The sequence below is a fragment of the Urocitellus parryii genome, chromosome 11 (genome assembly GCF_045843805.1).
Source record: "Urocitellus parryii isolate mUroPar1 chromosome 11, mUroPar1.hap1, whole genome shotgun sequence".
Taxonomy (NCBI): domain Eukaryota; kingdom Metazoa; phylum Chordata; class Mammalia; order Rodentia; family Sciuridae; genus Urocitellus; species Urocitellus parryii.
In genome coordinates this window covers 53,298,306-53,325,379 of record NC_135541.1, presented here as the reverse complement: position 1 = coordinate 53,325,379, position 27,074 = coordinate 53,298,306, and the positions used below count along the sequence as shown (strand labels likewise).

Genomic DNA, 27,074 nt, shown 5'->3' with positions numbered 1-27,074 from the left:
ACCCAAAGTAAAATAGGACTTTTTCCTGCTTATATGACTGATGTATATTGACAAATAATTTTAGAAACACGGTACAACTTTTGAAGGATCAGCATTACAAAATCATTGATTTTTGTTTCTCACCTTGACTTTAATAACACAATTTTATAAATCCAATTTCAGGTTACTTATTTCTCATTATTTTTATCATGTAGAGAAAGAGTTTTCACTCTTTTAGGCTACCTGCAGCTTTGGCAATAAATGTTTTCCAAAACCAGAAAGAAATGTTAGAATTTAAAGGCTAGAGTATAGCTCAATGATAGAACAGTTTTCTAGACTATCTACAGCACTTAGTTTGATCTTGATCTCCAGGACCAGCAAAAAAAAAAAAAAAAAAAAAAAAAACAGAAGAAGAAAAGAAAAAGTTAGCATTTTATTTTGTAAAAAGATTCTACTCAATCATTTTTTATTTGGTTTAGTGATTTTTTTAATATCCTTTAATAGACTTAAATATATTTCAAACTTACATCATTAATAATCATGGTGAAAGATGATTTATTCAATTAGTAACACATTCAACAAGTATTTATTGAGTACTACATAAATATCAGAAACTGCTAGTCTCTGTGACTATACTGGCTTCAAGAAAATCTTTGTACTCAAAGACTTGACAAGCAAGTTGACATATGGAAGGTATGTTTAGTATTGAAATAAATCAGAAAAAAATAGTGATTTGTTTTTGTTTTTGTTTTTACTATCATCTAGTTGCCCAAAATATTCAGTATTAGCACTGCCTTTTTAAAACATTTATGTACTTGAGATATACTTGGATTAATGGAAAACACAAAAGAAATTGAGTTTATCCATTTTAATGCTGTCTTCATCATATCTTCAGTTTTAAGAGAGAGAAAAAGTTTTATATAGACAATAATATGTGAGAACATAAACTTCTGCACAGAAGTATGATTTGTTTATAAACTTTTTTTTTCCTCAGCAACAGCATGGTTAACTGAACCAGCCTGAAGGTTCTGTGAAAACTAAATTTCATGCTATCAGCCACCACAAAAGCACAAGAAGAATTGACAACAAAGATGTATATCATGGTCAGTGTCACTGCTGACCTATAACTAAGATATTTTAACGGATACTGCTCTAATAATTTCCAGTGCTAAATTATTTTGAGAAAAGTGAATACAAAAGTATAAACTATAAAAATTAATAATGCTTATTCTTTCAATACTAAGGCAGAAGACAGATCTTAAGCCAAATCACAAATAACTAATACTGGTTCATAAAGTGAACAAATAAGAAATTTAAAGGTTGTATAAGAAATAAGTGTACAGATGCAATCTACATTTTTATTCTGCAGGGACATCTGCTTCATCTTTGTGGTTATGACTGCCTTCAGGGAGTTTGTAATCTGTCATGTCAGATAATCCTAGAGTCCAGAGTTCACTGCCATTTATATCTGTAGGCTAGGAAAGGGATAATGTCAGTACTCAAGCATTTATCTACTACCACATCAGAGAATTACTTTCTGCTTTGTATTTTTTTTTTCCTGTTTCTTTACTGACTGTGCCATTAGGCCCACAAACTGACCATAGCTTACCAAAAAACTTTGTTAATTTCCTGACCTCACTTAGACAATTCAGTGTAGGATAAAAAATGATGCTCAGTGGCATAGGGCTAAATTGAAGAATATCTTAGAAAATTATAATTTTATAATAGTCTGGAGAATATGATAGAAATGGCCAGGGACTTGGATTCACTTGGAACTAAATTGAAATTTCAACTATACCTACACCTAGTTTGCTGTTTGAACCATTAATTTCTTTCTGATGCATCTTTATGTAAAGTTTAGCAACAACACTAACTTATTATAAAGTGCTTGTGCATATTTGACTCGTTCCTAATATGTCACTAAGTACCTTTCATGGAATTAATGATGTAGTGCTGATATTAATCGTAACTTGATCATTACGGTATATGCCTCAGAGTCATAAGTCTGCAGCACTTTTTACTCTGATTGTATAATTGTACTTTTGACAACATACTCATGTGGGGTTTTCTTTTTAATGTATTGATTTCTCTAGTTTCCTTTTTAGAAGTTAGAAAAGCATAGATTATTAGAAATGATGATAATTATTCCAAAACTTTCTTCATTCTCAATTTAATATTCATTAATTCTAAGGCTATTATATGTGTGAATTATTCAGGTAATTGATTAGGTCAGCAAGTATTTTTCTCTCTTTCATTTTGTTTAGGCTAATATCCAACCAACTTCAATATACTATTATTCAAATTTTCAGCTTCTGAATTTATGGTCTGTGAGGTTAATCTGTCAAGAAGATAGAAAAGTTGGATTCATTGAGATAATCAAGAAGAAACAGGCATATGGCCTCTGTTGATAAATGTTTAGTATTAAAAAATACCTTTCAATATACTAAGTAAAAGTGTAATGGTAGGAACTCTAATTATTATTTTTCTCAAGGCCCTGAGTGAATAATAAATGGTGTCAAAGATGCTGTCCTGCTTCCATATACTTAAAAGTATTCAGATAAATCTGAAGGAAATAGAACTCAAGAATTCACACATTGTATTATTTTTTTTAACTTTTTTAGTTATACATGGGCACAATATCTTTATTTTGTTTATTTATTTTTATGTGGTGCTGAGGATCCAACCCAGGGTCTTGCATGTGAGAGGTGAGTGCTCTACCGCTGAGCCACAACCCCAGTTCCCACATTGTATTATTTTGAGGACAGAAATACCAGTTTGACTCTACAGTTTAGTACAGATTGTTAGTTGGCTGAAGACAGACTTTGAATACAATTTTTGAAATAAAATTGTCAGCCATTAAATGATGCTTGCCAACTCAACAACCACCAAATAGGAGGTTGTGATTTCTAGTTTCAAAGCATTTGGGGTAAAAATGGGAGTTCATAACCCACTTGACTCTAATGTATGGAATATGATATGTCAAGAGCTTTGTAATGTTTTGAACAACCAATAATAAAAAAAAGGGTACAGACCATACAGATTATCTAATTGCTCGGTTTTATCTATAAATAAAGACTTCTGTATGTAAGGAATAAGCTAAAGGAAGCAAACTGAGAGACATTAAAATGCAATGAGATCAAAAAGGAGGATGATTGGAAAGCTATTAAAAGTTTCAATTTTATATGAATCTACTTCTTGTAATAAGACTAAGATTAAGCAATGATGGAAGGAGAGTTTTCTGTTCATCTTCTTTTCTCTTCCATAAAACCTCTTAAAAATCTTGCATCCTAACATTCTCCTCATTCTACTAAAAATGCTTTTTGGTAATGCCACTGTGAAATAATCTTCTGGTTAACATTTTCAGTCTTCCTTTCCAACATCTTGGTAATATTAGACACTGAAGAGCTCCCCTTTCTTATGAAAATTGTTCTTTTTATATTTTTCCTACTATTTGCAATACCAAAATATGCTGTACCTAATAATTTTTGAAATTCCTTTCTATTGAAAATAGAATAGAATGGCATGCTTGCATTTATTATAAATAATTTTCAAATGTATCTTTTTCCTAGTAACCAAATTTATAATTACTATTTGACAGTCTCTTCCTGTTGATTCTGTTTGTATCTCAAATACATTAAAAGAAAATAATTATCATCTATGCCCTTAAACCAAGTCCCCTTTCAAACAAATTTAGGTAGTACTTGCATTTTTCCAGGTAGCTAAGTTCAACCAGATAGTTTCATTCATTCATTCATTCTTGTTTTTTTTTTTTACCAGACCACATGTCTTTTGAGACTAACAATCTCATCCTGACCATGACACTCCCATTTATCTTCTTTAAATTTTCTCTGTTGACAAACTGGTCTGGGCAGGCATGACCTCTGGCTAATATGAGCACATACTCTTCTAACCACATATTCTGCCTGTTTTAAGAATTCTTATTTTAACTCATATCACACACTCCCTCCATTGTCCTCTTTGGACTTTTTATCCACCTATATTATATGACCTAGAAGAGCATGTTCATATTATCTGCTTTCTGATATTTCTCATTATTCTTGAAATTTCTGGAATTTCTGGGGCCGTATATTTCAAACTCAGCGTCCTTAGCCAAAGAGACAGTGCTGAAACAGAAGGAAGTTCGGTAAGTGCTTGGTGAAATAGCAATTGGATGAACAGATGAATGAAGAGAACAGCTAGAACACTATTGTTTTCTGATTTTCCTACCTTGGGACAGTTATTGACAGCTCTGGAGCCTTTTATTTTAGGCATATAAAAAGAACAGTAGTATAAACCATGGAGGGTTATTATAAAAATTTAAATTATGTAGTATATGTGAAATCATTTACCTTATTACCCCATATGGGATATACTTAAAAAAATGATTCCTCACAAAATCTTTTCAAGAATATTCCCTAGCTACTCTAAAATATCTCCATTGCCTATTCAAATTATTCTCAAATCAATGCCATTTAAAATCATCTATCATGTACCTCCCACTGAATTTTAGAATTTTATTCTTCATTTCTATCATATATTTCCAATCACCTTATCAGATTGAATGTGATTGCACATCCTTTCTTCCCATTTTGTACCTTCTTCTCTGTAACTTCTTTTTGTCTTTGTTGTTGAGAATAATTCTTTCTTTAGCTCTTATTCATCCTTTTTTTTAATTCTAAATGATTCCTGTCCATAAAGAGCCACTCACATTCCTATTTGTCCAATTAGCTTTCCTAATTCTAATGCAATGAGTTATGATCTTTCCCTTCTTGTATTCTGTTTTGGTCAGTTTTTTCACTGCTTTGACTAAAAGACCTGACAAGAACAATTTATGGGAAGGGAAAGTTTATCTAGGGGCATGGTTTCAGAGATTTCAATCCATAGAAAGCCGGTTCCATTCCTCAGGGCTCAAGATTAGGCAAAACATCATGGCTAAAAAGTGTGGCAGAGGTTAGTAGCTCACATGATGATTGGAAGCAGAGAGAGATAGACTGTACTTGCCAGATACAAAATATATACCCAAAAGGCATGCCTCCAATGACGCATCTCTCCAGCCACACTTTACCTGCCTTCAGTTTTCACTCAGTTAATCTCACTACAGGATTAATCATTTCTCCTCTAAATCTTCTTGTATTGTCTCACACATGAGCTTTGGGGGGACATCTAATATCTAAACCATAACAAAGTCCTATAAACCATATGTCTCTTCTGATCCTTCTATTATGTGCATCATGGTGGTCATTGTGTAAATAGTTGGCTTACCTGCCCTTTTGGATTGTAAGCATATTGAAAGGGAACTTTATTCCACCTTAACTTTCTAGTATATTTGTGTAGTCAGAGCTCAAAAAGAAAATTGGTTGAAGAGTCAAAATGAGAATTGACTCACACTCAAAACAACAATCTTAAGTTCATTTTGAAGTATTATTATTTATCAGTATGATTAGACAGGTGTATTTTGGTTTCACCTCCTTTTCTCTGTTTAAAAACAAAAGTGAAGTTTAATTATTGATAATACTGTGATTTGCCTGACATAGTTGCTTGCCCATTAATAGCTTATTGGGATGAGTGGCTCATCTCACAAGGGTCACTGAGCATCTGTTAGATAATGATGACTTTCAGCCATTGCTAAAGATGAAAGATAAATGTTTCTCATTATGTGTAAGACAATTTGCTGTTTGGCAAAATACAAAATGTGTTTTGCCAAAAATGATTTCTTTTAATTATTGGGTCAGTGTGTATTTCAAAGGAAATGGAATCAATTCATTTATTAAAACTCAATAAAATGTCACTTTAAAATCTATTAGCTGCCCATAAAGTCCGTATTTATTTTACAACTTATCTTTTTTTCCCCTTTGAACAAAATAGATAAAAAAGAAGGAGGGCCTTTAAAGAATTGTGTAGAATTTATTTGAAATCTTGAAAACAAACATGATAACTCAATGATTTATCGAAAACCAGAGTACAATAGCTTCATTGAAGGACACAAAATTAGGAAAATTATATATAGAGAAAAAAGGGTGTATCTGCATAGATAGTGTGACATTCATGAAGTATTTTAAATTAGAAGAGAGTCATAAATTAAGGACCTCTTGAAACAAGCAAAGCCAAGAACAATAGACCTGTGGGTTTGGTATTGATTGCAAAGACCAACATGAAATATGGGTAACAGAATAAAAGCTGAGGAAAGTACGGATGTATTCCTAACATGATTTTTACAAGTCAGTTTGTGCTTAACTAACTTGCTGGGCTGCTTGAAAATAATACACCGTGAAAGATAAGAAAAGTGGATATAGTACATTTCGATTTTCATAAAAGATTTTGACAGCTTCACATGAGAGATTAATGGCTAAGGTAGAGAACTATAGAGAACACAGTAAGGAGTTCCTTATAGGAAACCAGTTCAAGAATAAAACAGAGTATTTGAGGATAAAAATATTCTTAGTTAAAAAGAATTTCAAGTGTAGTAACCATTACAATTCTCAGGGCATGGTACTTTTATATTTATAGTTTTTTAAAAAAGCACTGGATCTCCATTCTTCTCCTTTTCCTTCTCTAATTTATAATTACTTTTATGATGATTAATTTTGTGTTATGCAATTATAACTTATGCAAGTTATAATAAAGGTAGTCACTAGTATATTCAACAAGAAAATGCAGGTAAACCCAAGGCCATTGGATGACAAATTTACCTTTTGCTAATACATGAAAGATTGTCACGAATGAACTCTGAACTATATGCACTTTAATAATATTTCACTAAGACAAAGTTTGTAATTCATCAAAACAAAAATGGGGGGAAAAACCCTATGCCTGCATTTGCAAGAGTGATAATTTAAAATATCACATTGATTAAATTAAATTAAAGCCAGATGGGTGAGGTTTTCCCAGGTTTTAACAAAACATTTGTTCATTTATCGAGTTTTCTTCATGCCTCCTCCTCACCCACTCCTTATGTATTTAATCTAGCATCTGAGTTATTCTCACATAGTTCTGGAAATATAGAAAAGAAAATACCACCATATGAGTGGCTTCCAGTGTTTTTTTTTTCTCTCCCTTCATAAATAGCAGTTTGATCTACTTTCATTGTGTCAGAGCTAGAATTTAACAGCACTAAGATATTTTTAAAGTAAAATGAACAAGCAGGTACAAGTAAACTCTCTAGATAATGGGTGTTCCTATTTGTTCTGAATGATATGTTTAATTTTTGAACTGTAGACAAAATCCAGAAATTCCTGTGTGTGCTTCAATTTAGGATAATCAGGGGTAATGAGCTAAAGAACAATAGAGTGAGGGGGATGATGCCAGGGCTACCTCTTATACAAAACCTCCCGGACCTCTTTCAACATAATGTGTTGTTTTCTCTTTTATATACCATTCACATTTTTCATTTGGAATTGTAATTGTACTACAAATGTAAATTGTGTGTGTGTGTGTGTGTTGTGTGTATAGGTGTGTTTTTAAGTGCCCACTGTATGACAAACACTTTGCTCCTTACTGGGTATCACAAACAATAAGTTAAACGGGGTTGTCTTTTATAGTTTAGGAGGGACAGACTGTGATCCAGTGATTTTTAAAGCATACCAAAAGTGAGCAAAGTAGCTAAGATATGGAGATAATGCAAGCTTTAGGAAGGGCCCTTCACCTGTATGGGAGCATGAAATAGAAACAGCAGGGAGAACTTCCCCCCAAAAAATGACATCTAAGGTTCATTGCTTTGATCTTATCACATGGGACATTTCAGTCAATCCTCACCAAACAGCTCTTGTAAGTATACATTTCTATTCCCTTTTTTAAGAAGCAGATGTGAAGGCGGAAAAATTTAGCACCCAAATCCATAAAGTTAGTAAGTGACAGGAAGAGCTGTGATTCAACACAAAGTTGTTCTGTATTCAAGGTACAGATGTCTTTGGAGAAACCCTTTCAACATTCTCAAATTTCACTTCACTTGTTTTTGGAGCACAAGTCTTCATTGCTCTTTAGGTTTACTTTTTTAGAGTGACTCAAGGAAGTAATGACAAATATCACAGAGTTCTGACCTTGAGAAGTGATTAGTCACAGGGATAGGAAAATAGGCAGCAATCTTGTAAAGAGAGGTCCAGCCAGAAATTCATGGATGAAATCTCAGCTTTTCCTAAATCACAGTGGAATTTTATATCCCTTGGAGGCACTCACTTTCGGGAGCCAGCCAGGCACTGAGATATGACAGGTCCAGCTGTCCACTAGATGCTGCTGCTGGATGAGTCCTCTAGCAGGGGAAGCATTGATATTTGGGGAGATTCTGCTCTTTGTAGGAAAGAGCTAAGATTAAATTAATTTAAATTGTATATTGGTTACATATTCAAACTTCACTTTCCTTTACTATGTTCATAATTATAAATATTCATTTTTATTTCTTATTCATTTTTATACCCAACATCTCTCTTTCTCATTCACATACACTTCTTTCTTGCAGCACACACATAACTCTCAAAGATTTAACAATGACTAAAGAGTTGGCCACAGAGAAAAGATAGATATTTTTAAATTTCTCAAATGAGAAATAAAATATATTTAAAAGTAAATATTTGAAGTGCATGAATATATTCATAACATTTTTAAATGTGTTTGAATATTGAGTAGATATAAGGAATGATCAAGTTCATAGGATTTAGCAAAATTAATAGAAAACTATTTTTAATTTCAAGAAACAAACAGGGTGATAATTACTTATTGGTGCATACACAATTAAAATATATCCGGCTATGCCCCAGTTTTGTTTTAGTTAAAAAATTTGTTCCTAGCAACTTTGGACACAGACTTAACTCAGATTGAAAAAGACTTAACAAGTGTATAAAAACCACCCCTGTTAATAATGAATGTCTTCAAACGACTACCCTGAATGTGTAAACTAATATTCCACCAACTCTCATACAAACGCAGTTTTCTGTTTACCCCATCTCTAGGAAGATATACATTGGAGATTGAAAGGGGAAAAAATAGAGACAAATATACTGATAGCAATAGAAGAATATTCTGGGCTCCAAATACAGTTAAGTACAAGGTGACTTTCTAAGGACTATGTATAAACACAGATTGATTGATTTATTATTATTTTTTGGTACTGGGAATTGAACCCAGAGGCACTTAACTATTGAGCCACAGCCCCAGACCCTTTTATTTCAATTTTGAAATAGGATTTCTCTAACTTTCTTAAAGCCTCACTAAATTGCAGGAGCTGGTTTTGAACTTGTGATCCTCCTGCCTCAGTCTCCCCAGTCATTGGAAATACAGTCATGTGCTGCTTCGGCTGGTCTAAGAAATTTTTTGATCTTAAATTTTTATATGTGTTTTTTGCCAAGACTCAGCTGCCTGCAAATAGTTCTGTGATTGGACTAGATCCCATTTCTACCACCTGCTTTTACACTATTCTTACCAAAAAAACTCTTAAATATGCAGTCATATCATGGTCCCTGGCCCAAAGAGTATAACCCCAAGATTTGAAATGAAACAGAGAAATTATTTAAAATACTGATGTTGAGACACATCTAGAGGTTGGTAAATCCTTTCGTAAAATACTGACAGTTTTCAACACATCTGTGAGTGATATAATTAAGTCTCCAACTGATATAGCATTTGGAATGATTTTGGTGATAGATGACTATAATTTTTTCTCATCACTCTTAGGAAGTTAAAGAATTGAGTGGCATTAGTGGAATAGAATTTCTTCCATTTACAAAAGCAAGTTTTCTTATGGTTTCTATCTATAAAAACAAAACCTAGGAAGAATTGACTGTGGACACTGTTTTTGATTGAGCAAAATATTTACCCATTTGAGTAAAAAGTTTGTCTATTCATATAGATAAAACATATCATTAACATATACATTAGTAAGTATATAAAATAAATATATATTTAAGAATTATCTATTCAAATGTGTGATATATATGATTTGATCAGTTGTATAATATTAAAAATTATAAAAAATAATCTTAATATTTTTTACTTAGATTTTCATGGTCACAAAACTTTTTTTTAATGCTGATTTATAAATGTAATCTTATAGCAGAGAAAATAAGATATCAATACAAGACAAGATTAAAAATAAGATTAGGATCAAATTATGTGGCAGAAGCGATATGAAAATATTTATATGAGCAAAAAATGAAATTGTGTAACTTCTTTTGAAGTAGAGCTTGTTCATATTTATTTAACTATTAAGTGAACATCAAATCAGGGAATTGTTTTTATTTTTTGAACACATTAAAGTAAAAATTAAAAATTTTATTTTAAAATGGATATAATTTATAGAAATACAAATTATAGGTTTGCAAAGACCTCAGGTTATGATTAAAAAAAATTTAGGTGGCCAATTCATGGGTATACATAATTTACGAAACTGTTTTATGGGTCATAAAAGAAAAAAAAATGTGACTCTTTACATCATTTCAATAGATTTGAGATTTGTGTTCATTCAGTCTATAGAGATTCTTAATTCTGTCCTAAAATTATGAGATATAATCCATAGAACCTTATAATATGTATAAAGTACTTACATTCATAATTCAGTTTATAACTTTATATCTTTATATACATGTCTGCTTAGCAGAGATTCTTTGATCACATACCAAATTAGTAGTTATTTAATACCAATAGTATTATCTCCATTTTGCAAATATGTAAATAAAGCCACAATAGAAGTTGAATTATTTGCCCTAAAACAACAATTAGTGGCAAACTAGGGATTTGGTGTCTGAATACAGATTTTGAGTCTTAATGTAACTTTTTAAATTTTTTTGTACACTGATACCCTGTTTATAAACATTATCTGCTCATAAAATGGAGAAATATTAAAAAGAAAAAAATAACTTTTTTGGTTGTTCAAGGAATTTAAGTAGGAGAATGTTAAACATAGCATTCTGTTATCTACAAAATTAACTCTGTGAACTAGCCCTGTGCTCTGAAAACGTACATGAATAGTTTTGCTATATTGGGCAATACTCTATGGATGTTTCTTTTTTTTCCTATTTATAATTTATAACACAGTTTTTGCTAAAGATGTTGGAGACTGTAGTTTTGCTTTGTTTTTAAACACAAAGTTAACCATAGTAAAGTAGGGTAGTTATAGTTAACTTTATTCACATACTTAGCAGGTATCTGGTACATTAATCCAAATAATTAATTTAACTCATAATAGTTTTATCCCATAAGGATTTTTACTAGCTCCATCTTACAAGTGAAAAAAATAAGAAATTAACTTGCCCTGGGTTCCACAAGAAATAAGATATTTGAATCCCAGTGTTAACTATAATCACTACATTATGCAGAATAAAAAGAAAAAATAATAATACAAATAATAAGGTCTGGGAGCAGCTGGGTTTGTGGCTCAGTGGTAGAGCACTCGCCTCGCACATGTGTGAGGCACTGGGTTCTATTCCCAGCACGGCATATAAATTAATGAATAAAATAAAGGTCCATCAACAACTAAAATATATATTTTAAAAAAATAATAAGATCTGGCAATAATTCAAATTCGAGAGTATTTTTAACATCTCTTGGGAAATTCTTATCAACTTAAATTTACTTGTAGGGAGCTGGTTCAAAGTACATTCTTCTTTTCTCTGGGTACGCTCCCCAATTTATATTTTAAGGCAGAGTTTGTACTGAATTATGGTTTCATTTTCTCAATAGAGGACACATAAATATGTATTAATGGCTACTTTAGTTAATGATACCAAGACCAGCTTTAATTGGTAGTGCTATGTAGCCATTGTTTATTCATAAAATAAAACTTGTGCTTGGAAAACTTTTTGCAGAAAAAAAAAATATTGCAAAAAGAAAAATCCAACCAGGACCACCAGGAAGTATAAAGATCCTTATAAGAGGGGGCAGCGGGAGAGTTTATTTTGTTTTTTAAATATCTCTATTCAGTGATACTGTAAAGTAGCACATACTTCCTTTGACAAAACACAAGCTTTTCTGCATATCCATTTTGTTTCTTATTCTATCATTTCTATTTATATGCAAATATAATACTTTTAATGATAAAAAGATGCTTAGAGGAAGGGAGTTTGGTTGTTAATGTTGTTTTTAGTTTAGCATCCATATCATTTGTTCCCTGGCTTGGGGAAAGAGGTATCTGTACCTACCATCCAAAAGGATAGACAAAAGGAGAGTCTCTGGGCCTGATGGCATTCCTGCTATTTTAAACACCTCATGCATGCATTTTGAATATAGTTTTCTTTCCCTTTATAGCTCCTGAGGTGAAAGTCCAACTTCTCCAGGAGGCAGCTGCCAGGGAGACAGCACTTTGCAGACAGAAATCTCCCACAGCGGTTCAGAGCACCTGCCAGTTAGCAAAAATCTTGAAGCTCTTCCAGATCCAAATATCTCACATTCAAGTCCATGTGGAGAATAGCAAGCTGGTTTAGTTGAATTCAAAAATTAAAAAGTAGAGATGACAAAGAAATTTCCAAGTTGATCCATATGTAAAGCTTTGGAACAAAGCTATTCCTAAACTAACTTTGCAAATATATGATACTTCCTCCTTTTTAGCACCATTATATTCTCTGCTTCATTGGTCATTCCTAGATCTTCGTCCTTAAAGTGGGGATAATATGACCTGCAGAATGTTGTCAGTATTTAATGAGATCATATATAAAAGTGTTTTCTGAGCCTCTTAACTTATACAATCTTGCAGTAGTGAAACTTATTATCATTGTCAGGAAATGGTGATGATTATTAGAGTTTAGTAACAAGACCAAAACAAGTTTTTTTGTTTGTTTGTTTTGCTAGTCAGTATTTCACAGTTTCTTTAAGCATGATGTATAGAATACCTTTTGTTCTACTCATGCTTTTTGGGGGGAGGGGTACTAGGGATTGAACTCAGGGCTATTGGATCACTGAGCCACATCCTCAGCCCTATTTTGTTTTTTTTATTTAGAGACAGGGTCTCACTGAGTTGCTTAGCACCTTGCTTTTGCTGAGGCTGGCTTTGAATTTGAAATCCTCCTGCCTCAGCCACCAGAGCTGCTGGGATTATCTGCTATATGTGCCACTGCACCCAGCTCATGCTTGTTGTAGTAAATACTAAGTTACATGTTAAATTGTTTACAGATAACACATTCAAGTACCTCAAATATTTGTTATTGCTATTTCTAAATCAAGGCATTATTACATGAAAGTTTGAATTAAATGTCAGTGGAAAGAATATGATAAAGCAATTTGGGGAAATATGTAGAAAAGCATGTTTTAATTATAAGTTAAATAAGTGATTTAGATGTTTAGAAGTGTGATCAATCCATAATCAAATTCAAATATGAATGATTCCCTAGCATTGAAAATATTGAAATTGCACACAGACACCACATGTACACAAGCATACATATATACATATACATACATACACACAAGTTTAAATAATTAAATTGTGCCTTAAATTATGACTGAAAGATACAAATGTCTATGTTACATTATATTAACATTCCTAGCTTTTAGGAAAGATGTAGGCATAATTCTTTGTCAACTTTTAGGCATAGTTCTACATGAAAAAAAGCAAGAAAAATTCAAAGAGCTTATTCTTTTTTCTAGGTTTAACTCCCTGTAACTTATATCATCAAAATTTGGTCTTGCCAGTAACTGATACCTCTCAATCCTTTATCCAGGATATTTTTAAAAAGGTCTTATCTCAAAGAAGTACTAGAATAAGGTATATGGAAAATAGATTTATATCCCTCACAAAATAAGAAATCAATGTTATTTGTGCATCAATATTTTTTTTCCTTTTTTGCTACTATAAAAGAAGAAAAGTCTGGCCAACATGGTATATAACTCACATCCTGAAATTACATTTACATGCTACATTAATATTACTTAGGTAACTAGGCATTGAGTTTTAATGTATATAACCTCAGCATTTCTATACATTGCAAGTTTCAAAATATAAATCATCTATAAGTTACTTAATGTCTCTAAACCTCATTTTCTTCCTTGTAAAATGGGCATAATGAGTATTTCACAGAACCTACCTCTAGGGTTTTTTGTGAAGACTGACAGAGAAATACATGCAACATTTTTAGAAAAGTGTCTGGTATTTAGCAGTGTTAGTATTATTATTCGTACAACCGTATTGAATTGTTACTTGCAGAAGTGTATTTCTCACTAGATTGCTCATTTGAAAAAAAAATCATTTAAAAATATTATTTTTTACTGTAAGGGTGAGTTCTTCATTAAATAATTGAAACTCATTGGACAAATTACTGATATTATAGATTTTTCACCATATAGGACAAGGTTTCCCATACTGCCAATTATTGCCAAAATAATGAGAGAAGGGTGTGGTGGAGAACACCTGTAATCCAAGCAACTCAGGATGTAGATGCAGAAGAATTGCAAGTTTGAGGCCAGCCTCAACAATTTAATGAGACCCTAAGTGTCTTAGTGAGACCCTGTCTCAAAATAAATAAATAAAAATAAAGAGGGTTAAGGATGTAACTCAGTGTCCCTAGGGTCAATCTCCAACACCAAAAACAAAACAAAATAATGAGAATCATTTCTGTCTCAAATTAGTTCTAAGAAAAAGCTTCATATTAAATTAATCATAATATTGCTAAAATGCTATTATATAGGAAATATGTCATGATTTATGCATACATAAATTATATGCAAGTTTATGTATACATACAAACACATTATCTAGAGAATAACTTTCCTGAAAAATATGAAAAGAAAATCCCTTAAAAACAAAGATGGGTGGGAGAGGGTACAGAATTTGGCCTGTTCCATTTAATTTCCACTTTACTTCCCTTACTGCACCTTGGCTTGGTAGTCAGGATGTCAAAAATTTCTTTGAGAGTAGAATTCACCTGAAGATTATATGGGGTTCTAAATAGTTTTGTATACTTTTGAAAATTTTCCTTCTGTCAAAAGTAGAACTTTGTGATATAATGAAGGAACAAAGAAGTACAATGTAGGTAACTGGCCAAATCCCTTCATAGAAATATTGTTTTCACATGGTTTAACTTTGAATCCAAGGGAACTTGTGCTTTCCTTCTCTTATTGATTAGTGCATTTAATAAGGGCTTTCATTAATCAACATGGCTTGAGAAGAGCTGATCTATTTCCATGGAGCTGAGCAAATCCTGCTATATTCAATACCAGTGATGGTGCTCAGGCTCATGTTCAGGGATGTTCAGAGATGAGAACTGGAAATATAAAAGGGGGAAAAATCATTCCTAAGTAACAGATTTTTTGCTTGTTTGTTTTGTTTAACAGAGCTTTAAAAATAATAAATAACCTAAGTAAGTTAATTTCCAGTAAACACTCTGATGTCCACCTTTCAGACTTAGTCATCACAGGAGGTAGTATCACAGGCAGGATCTGTTAGAATTATTCCAACCATAGTACTAGCAGCTTCTCAAATGGGACTTCATACCCCCATGTTGGGAGCTACCTAAAGTATAGTAACATCATTTATAAGGGAGCTCATGAAAGACTTCAGGAGCAGCAATGCCATCCTTCTTAGAAAAGCATTAACTCCTGGAGCCAGGGTTTATATAATTAACAACTGTGAAACAAAATGAAATGTTCAAGTTATTTGCTGTACATATTCCAGTATCCAGATGTTTGGCACTATGTATACAAAACATCCATATGATCGACTGAAAATTTAAGTATTTGTCATTATATTTGGTATGGTGTTAACACAGCTTCTTCTGAAGAACATATTTTTAGAACTTCTTTATTCATCACCCTGAAAAGTAGGTAGTCTAGCAAGTGCTTTTTTTAAAGTGGAAAAAACACACACACACACACTTTCAAGAAAAGCCATGCCATATTCAATTAAAGAATATATTCATTATTGAGCATTTTTATTTAGATTCCTTCATTTTATATACTTCAAAGAGATTCTAAGATCATTAGCTGCTAAAATGTTCCATTGGGAAGTCCAGAGAAGAAAAATATTATCTGAGTTTGCCATCAGGGAAACATGGCTTCATTCTGCCCATTAGTGATCTGACTGTTCTCACTTTACCAAGCCTCTCCTTTGGACTCCATTTTGAACAGGAAGAATGCTTTACCCCGTTATATAATCCACCACTGGTTAAGAGTGAATACAAGCTTGGTGATTTTTTTTTTAATAGCAAGGATAATGGAAGAAGACGGTCATTATTATACAAAATACATGTATGAAGATTTGAATTTGGTGTCAACATACCTTATATACAAACAGAGATATGATAAATTGTGGTATAAAGGTGTATTAAGAATTGTGATGCAAAAAAAATAAGAGCTTATGTATAATGGCATAATTTGGCATGAACATACTCTATATACAGAGTTACAAAAAATTGTGCTGTGAATGGATAATTATGAATATAATGAATTCCACTATTGTCATGTATGTAAGAAATAAATTTAAAAATTACTACAAAGAAAAAGAGTGAAGACAGAAAGTTTTGATCAAGTCGTAACCAATTATTCCCTTAGTTTTTTCATCTTTTAAATAAAGATAATAGTGGCATCTGACTCAAAGAGTTATGTGAGGATTAAATTAGACAATAAAAGCAAAGTGGCTAACATAGTGCCTAACACATACTATGCAGAATGTCCAGAAGTTTAAAGGAACTCTAGAAGTGTAGTCAGGTGGTGTAGCTTTTTCTTATTTCAAGTACCTATTTCGTGGTATATATGATTTGCTCATTCATCTATGTCATATAGCAGTTATTGTTTGTGTTACAAATATTTTCATTTAATTATATGCTATTATAGCTCATGTAGGTGTAGTCCTGCCTTCCCAACTATGTTGCACTTGATAAATTTTTATATACTTTACTAAATTATTACTTTTTTCAATTATGTCTTACTTTTGCCTTCATTAAAGCACTCAACACACGTTTATATTTATTGTTCATTATGTATATAGGTCCTTGGAATATACAGATAAGCAAATAGACACATTCCTGAGTCATCTAGCTGAGAGAGGAAGAAAAAAAATCAGTCAAGTAAATATGGTACCAAATGAAAGTTGTGAGAATAATGGTTATTTCTGCTATTTAATATCTTAGTTATCTTGATGAAGACCTAAATCAGAAACAAATTGTGCAGAATTCTGGGGGAGGGAGTTTCAAGCAGAAGAAACAGCCAGTGCAAACTAAGCATGCACACCTGGCTGTTTGGAAACACACCTAACAGATTGGTCTAGAGCAGAGTGAAAGAGAGTGGAGAAGACAAGGGTAGGAGAGTCTCAAGGACAGGTTGACCACCAGCTGGATTGTGTGTTCTTATGAATGAAACAGGCTGGGAGTTGTTGATGATCTGATTTAAACTCTAAAAGTTTCATTCTGTTTATTGTGGGAAGAAGAGACATGGATGTAATATCATGGGCAGGAGCCAGAGACTCTCAGAGACCCTCAGAATGATCCAGTTGGAAGAATGATGATTTAATAACCTCATTTTCACTCCCTGTTCTCCATGAGGGCTATTCATGAACATGCTTTCTCATCCTTTTTTATATTATAAATTCTGCATGGACTAGGAATCCAACAGATTTATATGTTGAGTCTCATTCATGTGGTCTTTCTAATGTATGTCTTGAAAAATATTGGGGTAGGACCAATGACCATTATAAAATACAGTTATCCTCCTCAAGGAGACATAAAGGACTCCCTTTTGTTTTCCTCCACAGTGCAGTAGTTAAGTTCTATTCTTCTGTGATGACCTTTGGCATGCCAAAACAGGGGAATAACACTTATGCTAAGACTTGCTGGTTATTCTCTTAACCAATGTCTTCCTCTACACCAGCATAAAAGTAAAGCTGCTTCTGTCTCTAGGGAAAGGGAATCGCCCAGCAGAGTGCTCCGAATCACACTTCCATGGTAAAATATCCATTAATAATTAATTTTCTGCTTCTTTTAGAATAGGACAGGTTAAGAAGTTGGTCACATTCAGTAAATAAGAAATTACTTGCGGTAATATCTGCAACATTCTAATCATCTTCCCATTTCTGAAACCCATTTAAAAAGTCTTTGATCTGCATTACAGTGGAAAGGACATTGAATGTGGAAAGAGAAGACTTGATTATAAATTCAACTTTGCCACCCACTAATAATGTGGCTTGGGAAAGTCTTTTAACCTAAACATCTCTATTTGTTTTCCAGTGATTAAGGGCAAAGCAGTCCATATCCTACTGGGCTGTAATGAGTACCCAATATGACAAACTGCAAAGGCTATGAATGCAGCAGTCACACAATAAACACTTGATGAACCCAGATGCTAAATGACACAGTTCTACACATGGTATTTAGAGCTCTACTCTACAGCAGCACAAATGTGATCTTGCAGAATGAGGAATATGGTCCCCTCTATCTTCTTTCTGCATATCATTTAAAATTACAATATACTGTAATTGTTCAATTATATCATTAAAGGGGTTTCATTTTCTTCATTAAATACATAAGGAAAAGCTTTTCAATTAACAATGACCTTTAAGACTTCTACTAGTTGGGATTCTGTAGACGGTGAAGCTGTCTACAAATTAGATTCTGCAGTGTACCTTTCTGCTTACTTTTTCACCCAGTGATTAGTTTCATGCAGTTGGCAGCAGCCTGCCCTGTTGCCTTCAGCTTGCAATTTTGCAGCAATCTCAAACACTGTGTTCAATCCCCCAAGGTATTCTGTGAAAATGCTGTCAAACTATTTCAATGTATGTGTGTTTTCATTCTGTAGCTGTGCTTTGTACTCATTTAAGAAAACCAGTCTTTAATTTGTAACAGAACGTTTTCAAGATGAAACATAGAATTCTAGTCCTAAGCAAAATCACTGGCATATGACCACAGCCTTCTGTTGTAAATCTTCAAGTGCTTGACTGCTATTAGATACAAAGCTGTATTTTTGAATCTTGTTATAGAATATGACTTTGAGTAAATGGTTTCAAAATCAGACTTAAAATATACAAATTGCTATTATGCTTGCCATCATCATATGGCTGGTCCCTCTTACCCTATATCCCTTGCTTTTTTGTGCTTTCATGGAACACCTCACTCCCTTTCTTCTACCTGGTGTTACCCACATGTCACACCTCTGTTCACAGTGCCCTGTCCTCCAAACCCCTCAGGGACTTCCTCTTCCAGAAAGTCTTTTTCTACATTCCCAAACCCCTTTCCTGGGTCCAGCAACCCTTTCTTGTCTCCAATGTGTCTGTACATGATATAATAAAAAATATTCTCTTCTGTGTAGTAATAATTGATTACTCAAATAGTCTTCCTTAGTAGTCTCAAACTTTTACAGAGAAATGATAGTAGTACTTTTTGAATCCATAAATAAGTACTTATAAATATATTTCAGAATAAATGAATGCTTCCTAGAAAAACTATTGGACAGTTTATTGAAAAGACAGTAAAAATTTGCTCCTGAAAGTATTATATTAGCTTTGCTACATTTAATTAAGACAGCCATCGGTAAAAGCAGTTTACAGTTTTATCAATAAAATGCAGTTTATAGTTTCTGGGTACAGGCTCACCACTGGGCAATTAAAAATAATAATAACACATGTGACATTATTCTATGCTTTTTACATCTGGTTCATTATATTCAGAATTGGAATAAATCAAATCCATCTAACTCAGAGACCTTTACTACTGCTCATAATTTCAAACAAAGAAATATGTTTTAATGCAGAAAATTGTTATTTGAATTAATTCTACTTCACTCAGATTTTTTAGGATTTTTTCATCCAGACAGGATAAAAAAGGAGTTTGATTGTCCATTTAAATACATTGAAACACCTCCCCACCCCCCCACACACAAATGTATGCAGGTATTGTTAACAGATTTGCATTGGGAATGGAAGTTGTATCAGTATCATGTCTCCTGAGTTTGATGTTTGCATTTGATGTTGTGCTATTATTCAACATTTGGAAATAACACTCAGACCAAAGATAATGTTGTTTCTCATTTTCACTTTGATTAATAGTGTTCTGTCTTTGGTAATTTTTAGGTGTTATTTGGAAGATGGAGCTTCAAAGGGTGCCTGGCTGAACCGGTCAAGTATTATTTTTGCCGGAGGTGATAAGTGGTCAGTGGATCCTCGAGTTTCCATTTCAACATTGAATAAAAGAGATTACAGCCTCCAGATACAGAATGTGGATGTGACAGATGATGGCCCATACACATGCTCTGTTCAGACTCAACATACACCGAGAACGATGCAGGTGCATCTAACTGTGCAAGGTAAGCCTTTCCAGAGGTGCTGTATTGTGAAGGACTGTATTTTAAAATGTTTAGTATTTAGATACCAAAATGAAACATAAGTAACAATATTGAAAGATATGCTGTCATTGTCTTCAGAAAATTATATGCCTAAATACCATTAAATGTAAGGGTATTGTAGGCATAGAAATCCCCAAAGATCAAGAAAATCAATATCTGTTAATGCCAGATGATGATTTTAGTATGTTTACTTCATAACTTCCTTTGAATAATCTCTTCTATAAATCTTCAAGAACCCATATTTAATACACTAAAATAAGTATTTGAAAACCTATGATAAATATATATTGAAATATTAAACTTATAATTTTTTATCTGCATATTTATATAGATTAGTGGATTTCATTTTGACATATTTATATATTCATAAAAACAGATTTTGATTAGTTACACTTCCCAAACCTCCCTTACTATTCTTTTCTCACTTCCCCTGACCCTCTTCTTTTATTCTAAAGGTCTCCCTTCTACTTTCATGGAATTTCCCACTTTTTCTTCTTTTTTTTTTCTCTCTAGCTTCCACATATGAGAGAAAATATACAATACTTTTCTGAGTCTGACTTAGATTGCTCAAAAGCATGGTCTTCAATAAACTTTTTGAAATATGATGGTAACTATTTAAAAGCAATTCTCTTAGCCTCCAAACACTTTCTCCATCCAACTTCTGTTTACATTGATTCAAGGCACAATGAAAAGTGGCAGTGTTCTAGAATTACTTTATTTCAACATTGAGTCATTGAAAAAAATATGTGCACAATACTTTACACTTAAATTTACTTTCAGTAGATCATAAATCATGCTAGCTAACTTATAATCTCCAAATGCAAACAGAACTATCAAATTATTTTGCTTCTGTTCCATACTAAAATGTAAGAGCTACACACCCCCAATTTTAGTACATTTCAAGAAATGTGCAATTATAATGCTAGGAAACCAGAAAATGCATATTTTTATTGCCCTTTACATTATTTACTTGTGCTCTATAGATTAATCATGTGTTGGTTGTATAGAAATATTATGCTCTATGGAATTCAAAAATAGCATTGCAATATTTCTAAGTAAAATTAATAACAAATTCTATGATAATGTGGTGCCAGTGCTTGCATGCTTAATGCCTAATGGAAAAAAATTGAGGGAGCAACTTTGTTGTACTTCTCTGAGTTTATCCTTCAATAATTCAAGGGTACAATGTAATTTAAGTATAAGACTTAAGTTTGGAAAAAAATAGCCTATAATTTTTCTAATTTGATCTCTGTTGTCTTATGTAAAAATAAACTGGAATGCAAACACAACTTAATTTATTAATATGTATTTTTACAATGTGATGAGGTTAAACTTAATTAAATGATTTGATTTAAGGAAAAAAGTATAAATTGAAAATAAATCAATGAAATTCCTCAATTTTTTTTTGACACCGATTGTCACATATTATAGTGCTGCGCATTATTATAAAGTGTTGTATAAGAATATGATAAAGTTTTTACAGGACTCTATCTTTATTCAGAGATTATTCTGGGACTCCAAAGGGCAAGAGTTTGTCCAGCTTGAAAAACTGACATGAGATTACAAGACACAAATACATTTTTCTGTTATCCACATGTAATCTGTTCTCTTGTTCAGTTCTTTGCCTTTTGACCTGAGTTTCTAGACCAAAGACTACAAAAGATTTTTATTATCTGAGGAAAAAAATGGGCATAGACAAGATATATTTGAGTCATTTAAGATACAGACATTTTGCTGGTACACTGTAAATTTATAGGTTTAAGTACTGCATCTCTGAATACTAAATGGGTCCTCTTTTTCTTTTTCCATTCTCTCTTTTTCCATGCTAAGTATCTATTTTTAAACCAGACTGTGGGATATAAGTCTTTCCCAGGCACATGTTTAATTGTCATAGGACTTTGTTTTAACTATATGTTATATAGACTGTTTAATGCAGTTAATAGTTTAAAAATGACTGCATGAGTTACTATGGTAATAGTCACTTTTGCTGGCCATTTGGTGATAGTGAACATTTGAGCAGTTAAAAACACCCTTCGTGAATGTTTTGTCAGTATATTTTGTTCCTCTAGAAAAAAAACAAAAATTCAGGCTACTGTTTTGAAAGTATGTGGTGGGGTCAAATTAAAAGCTAATAATTTTACAGCATTTATGAACATAATTACTTATTATAAGTTGATTGGCATGTGGGCTATTTTCCAATTACATTAATAAAGTTCAGGGAATACATTAATAGGCTTGTCAGTCAATTCAAGAACTAAATAAATGTCATAAAAAGTCAGTCCCTCTTAAGCTACATTTCCTCTCAAGGAACAAAAATAAACTGATGTGCACATTTCCTCAGTCTCTAATGTGTTAGGCTGCCTGATACTCAGGTATATCTGGATAGTTTTGAAGCACATGCTCTTTGCCTAACAATTTGTCAATCCTTTATTCACCAAGATAAAGAAACTCAGCAATTGAGGGAAGACCGTATTAATCACTGATGTCAAACATACATTGACTGGTAAAAACACAGCTCATCTTCAATTGTTGCAACTGTGTACTCCAGGGAGCTAGTTTTTCAAAAATCTTTTTAGAATAGGAATAACAAAGCGGTTATCTTGTCAACACAGACAATGTGGAAGTTTGGTGCTATTGATTTCTTATAGCTATTTAATATAAATGAATGGAGTAATCGGGAAGGAAAACACTGGAGTAGAAGTCAGAAAACCTAGATTCTAAATTTTCCCTCAAAAATGAGTAATTTTCAAGTCTCTCTTAACACTCATTCTTTCCAATTGAAATGACTTAAGCAGATCTTTAAGTCAAAACTCAAAAGCAAAACAACAAAAACCCATAAAGAAAACAAGTAAAAACAAACAAAAAGCAGCTCTACTGTTATTATTTGCCTTAGATTGTAAAAAGATAAAAAAGATGCTAAAAAATGAAAAATTTCATAGCTTTCATTGAGCATCATGCTAACTAATGTTTGCACCTGACCTCCACTAATATTTACATATTTCTTTACATAGTTTTCTTTCACCATCTGAGCCCAACAACCTATGCACTCATGGAATTTATAGAATGTAATAATTTGGGGTTTGGCTTTAAGATGGCAGTAACTTGCTAACATATTCAGGAAGAAAATGAAGTGTGTGTGTGTGTGTGTGTGTGTGTGTATTTAGTGTTAGTAAATTGAGTTACCTAACTATTCAGTTTCAAATCATGTGATGCAACCTTTACTAAGGGCAATCAATCTTCTTTGTTCATGAGGAAATGTGAAAGACTGGAGAGGACTGGCTATGAAGCTAGAGCACCCCATTATGAGACCAAAATGATAGAAGCATAAAATTTAATGATGCTTATTTAAATATATGTCTAGAATATTTTCTACTTTGACTTCTCCATAATGTCTAAAGACAAGATTGAATATACCACAAAATAGACATGTAATTAATATTATATATTAAGTATATATGAAATATATATATTTATATGGTATATAAATTATATATATGATAAATAGATGTTTATCACTCACCTCATGCCTTTTCAGGTAGATATACTATGTGTGTTCTCTGAGCAGAGTAGATTTGAGTACATAACTACATGACCAAAATAACATCTTGAGTATATTTAACTTTCCTAGGATATTGCCATTTCCCCAGGGTTTGACATATATAGCATATGAATGCTAGACAGGATGCTACATTTTCTACTTTTTTCATCAAGGAAAAATTGTTTCTGTACCTACTGGGAATGTGTCATCAGAGAGCATTCACTGGTCAGTTCTTTTGGAGTGTAGAGATTCATTTGCTTTCCCAAAAGGGGCCTTTAAAACCTCTGCCGCAATCAGGGCAGAGGTTTTAAAGGCCCTTCTCTTGCAGTTCAGTTTAGGACAACTTTGATGGGCCACTTAAGCTCCAGAACTTCCAGTTGTCCAGCATGCACTAAAGCTCAATTTTTTGCTCAATTTGTCCTACTTCCTTCCTCTTTCTTCCCAGTGTGGGTCACAAGAATATGCCTTAATAAATACCCATCACTCTACACTGGATCTTATTTCATAGTATGCTACCCAAAGATCCCCCAAAATAACAATGTGAGGTCCTGGTCTGGCTTAGTCAGTATTTTGAAAAAGTCTTTGTAAACTATAAAGACGACACACTAAAACACCATTTATTATTAACAAAGTTTTATGTTGGAAGGGATTTAAAGTGGCTTATAAAGAAATATGCAGTATACCAAGATGAATAGCAGAAATAGGAGGTGAAAGATAAATAAGGAAAGAGTAGGATGCAGTCAGAGGTGAAGTTGAATCATAAAGTTTATGCCAGGATTTCTATATACTTTCAGAGCTTCGTAAAATATTTAGTTTGAAGACTCCTGGCAGCCAATACAGAGAGAAAAACAGGATTTGTTATTCATTTCATGGTCCATAAGGTTAAAACATTTTTCTCAGTACCCTGATCCTGTTATTCAGAATGGAGAAACATTTTCACTGTGTAAGGACATCTCAGCAGTAACTGCTATAGGACACAGTGCTCATTCACTGGATTTTTCTTCATAACACCTTTCAGTATAACCTAAAGTGAAAGGAAGTAAAAATAAATAAGTAAATAAATAAACCTTTAAAAATAAATTCAACAAGGTGCTAGTTAATAACACAGAGATAGCTTTTTGATTATTGCCTTAATCCTTAATCAATGAATAAATTTTAGAACCTATCCTTCCTGAGGCAAACCTCACAAATACAATTGCTCTCAATGAGTCTTTTTTAAAGTACCAAGTGGAGATACTTTAAAATTATACTACCAATTAGTATCAGGAGAGCAATTGTTCCATGTAGCCAGCCGCAAGTATAAATCCATATTCTTTAGGTACCAGCACATCTTAATTTCAGGTTAACATCCTTTTTATGAATATTAAGACCTTTACAAGATACACACTGCAATAGAACAGGCACCACACTTCAGTTCCATGTTGAGCTTAGGGGGGAAATGCAGCATCCTAGGACCTGGGTAGGAAAAGACTCAAAGGGGAGGAAAGCTTTTTTTTTTTTTTAAGTCAATTTTTTTCTTTATTTTTATTTTTTATTTTTATTTTTTTATTGGTTGTTCAAAACATTACAAAGCTCTTAATGGTCAAAAAAAAAAAAACATGTCAAAATGCCATGTACGTTAGAAAACTCAAGTCACCGTTCTGCAACAATGAACATTTCAAAATTCTCAACAAGCAACAAAATGAAACCAAAGGAAAATTATCAGTACTAGGAAAGTTTTAGAGAGCCTACAAATGTCAAAGCAGTCACTGCCTACATGTAGTGAGGGCTCAGAACAAGACTCTAAGATGGGCTCCCACCTGTGTCATTCCATCTCTATTTACACAGGAGAGAAAGATTAAGAGTATACATAGGAAACCAGTTTGAAACATGCTCAAAAACACAAAGCAAAGGACAAATATCCTTAATACATGTTCTTAATGTTTTTAGTATGAGAACACCTAAAATTAAAATGGCCCCATAACTTCTTGTATATTACTAACCTTCCCTAAGAACCTTTAGCTTTAAGGAATGAAACTTTGTGGCATACCAATTAAATAAAACAGTTACAAAACATAATCTTAGGTAAGTGACAGAGGTGACTTGTTTGGCAAAGTTACTACAAATAAAGGGGATAAGGTTTCCCCAAAAGTAGACTTGGGTTTCTGTACATGATCTGTGTCTTTACAGCATTATTAAGATAAGAGAGATAAATTTGTAGGGATACCTTACAAGTGATGATATCTAATGATATCTGTTTGTGAGGAAATGATCATCATTTACTACTTAAATATTGACTAAAAGTGATATAAAATTATTAAGGAAATAAGTAGTCATATATTCCTTCTCATTCTTTCTGCAAGGAATTCCTTCCTGCTCTACTATAAACTAGTCTTTACTTACTCCAATTCATATAATGTGGTAGAATCCAATGAAATCATATTATACTAAGCTAACAAAGTCCAATTAATACTCAATTACTGGTCTCAGGACCAAAGACAAATTAAGTTCAATAAATGATACAAATAAGCTTATATTAGTCCTTACAGGTTTTCCCCACCATAAGGTAGTTGTAACAATGAAACTGAACCTAAAAATACTCCATTTTTAAATTTTTGTTGGTTGGTTGGAAAGATCCATGTTTGCAATTTATGAAGATAGGAACTCACTAGAATTCTGGAAAATAGGCCTCAATAGTTAATAGGAATATCATTATATTTCCCAAGCACTTCATCTAATGGGAAATGTGTAAATCTGTTGAAATATATGAGATAGTACCATGGAGGTCTAGAGATCAATGATCTGATATTTAAACAGTTATGAAACTGGGAAAATTAAGTCTTTCAGGTGTCATTTATGATCTGTACTTAAATGACAGCATTCTTCAAAATGTTATCACAGATAAACTCAAGCCCATTGTCTGTGCTCATGAAATATTGCAAAACAATTTTTTAAATGAATGCATTTTTCAGATCCAGGTCTTCTGTTTCTTTTCATGCAATCCAGAATGGCTAGAATAACTAATGTTACAAGGCAGCATATCAGGCCAGGTTCTAGGAAGCCATTGCCTCACATCTATCTGTAAATATAATAGCATTGATTGGGTTATTGGTTTAGCTAGTATAGTCCACAAGACATAAGGTTAATTGAACTAATTTTTAGTGAAATTCTCATTTGAATATTGGCTTTTGTTCCAGAACACATATTTTTTTAAGTATCCTTTCTCTCCTTACCTACCTTCCTTCCCTTCCTTATTCTTTCCCTTTCCTCCCTCCCTTCCTCCCTTCTTCCCTTCCTTCCTTCTTTCCTTCCTTACTCTCACACTCTCTCCTTC

At 32.8% G+C, this 27,074-nt stretch overlaps 1 protein-coding gene across 1 annotated transcript in view; it reads left to right on the top strand.

Annotated features, from left to right (window-relative positions):
• Negr1 (neuronal growth regulator 1) overlaps window positions 1-27,074 on the top strand; it is a 781,331-nt gene that overhangs the window by 294,871 nt on the left and 459,386 nt on the right. The window contains exon 2 of the mRNA XM_026409921.2: window positions 19,952-20,184. Coding sequence (XP_026265706.1) covers window positions 19,952-20,184 — 233 coding nt within the window. The remainder of the gene's footprint in view (window positions 1-19,951; window positions 20,185-27,074) is intronic.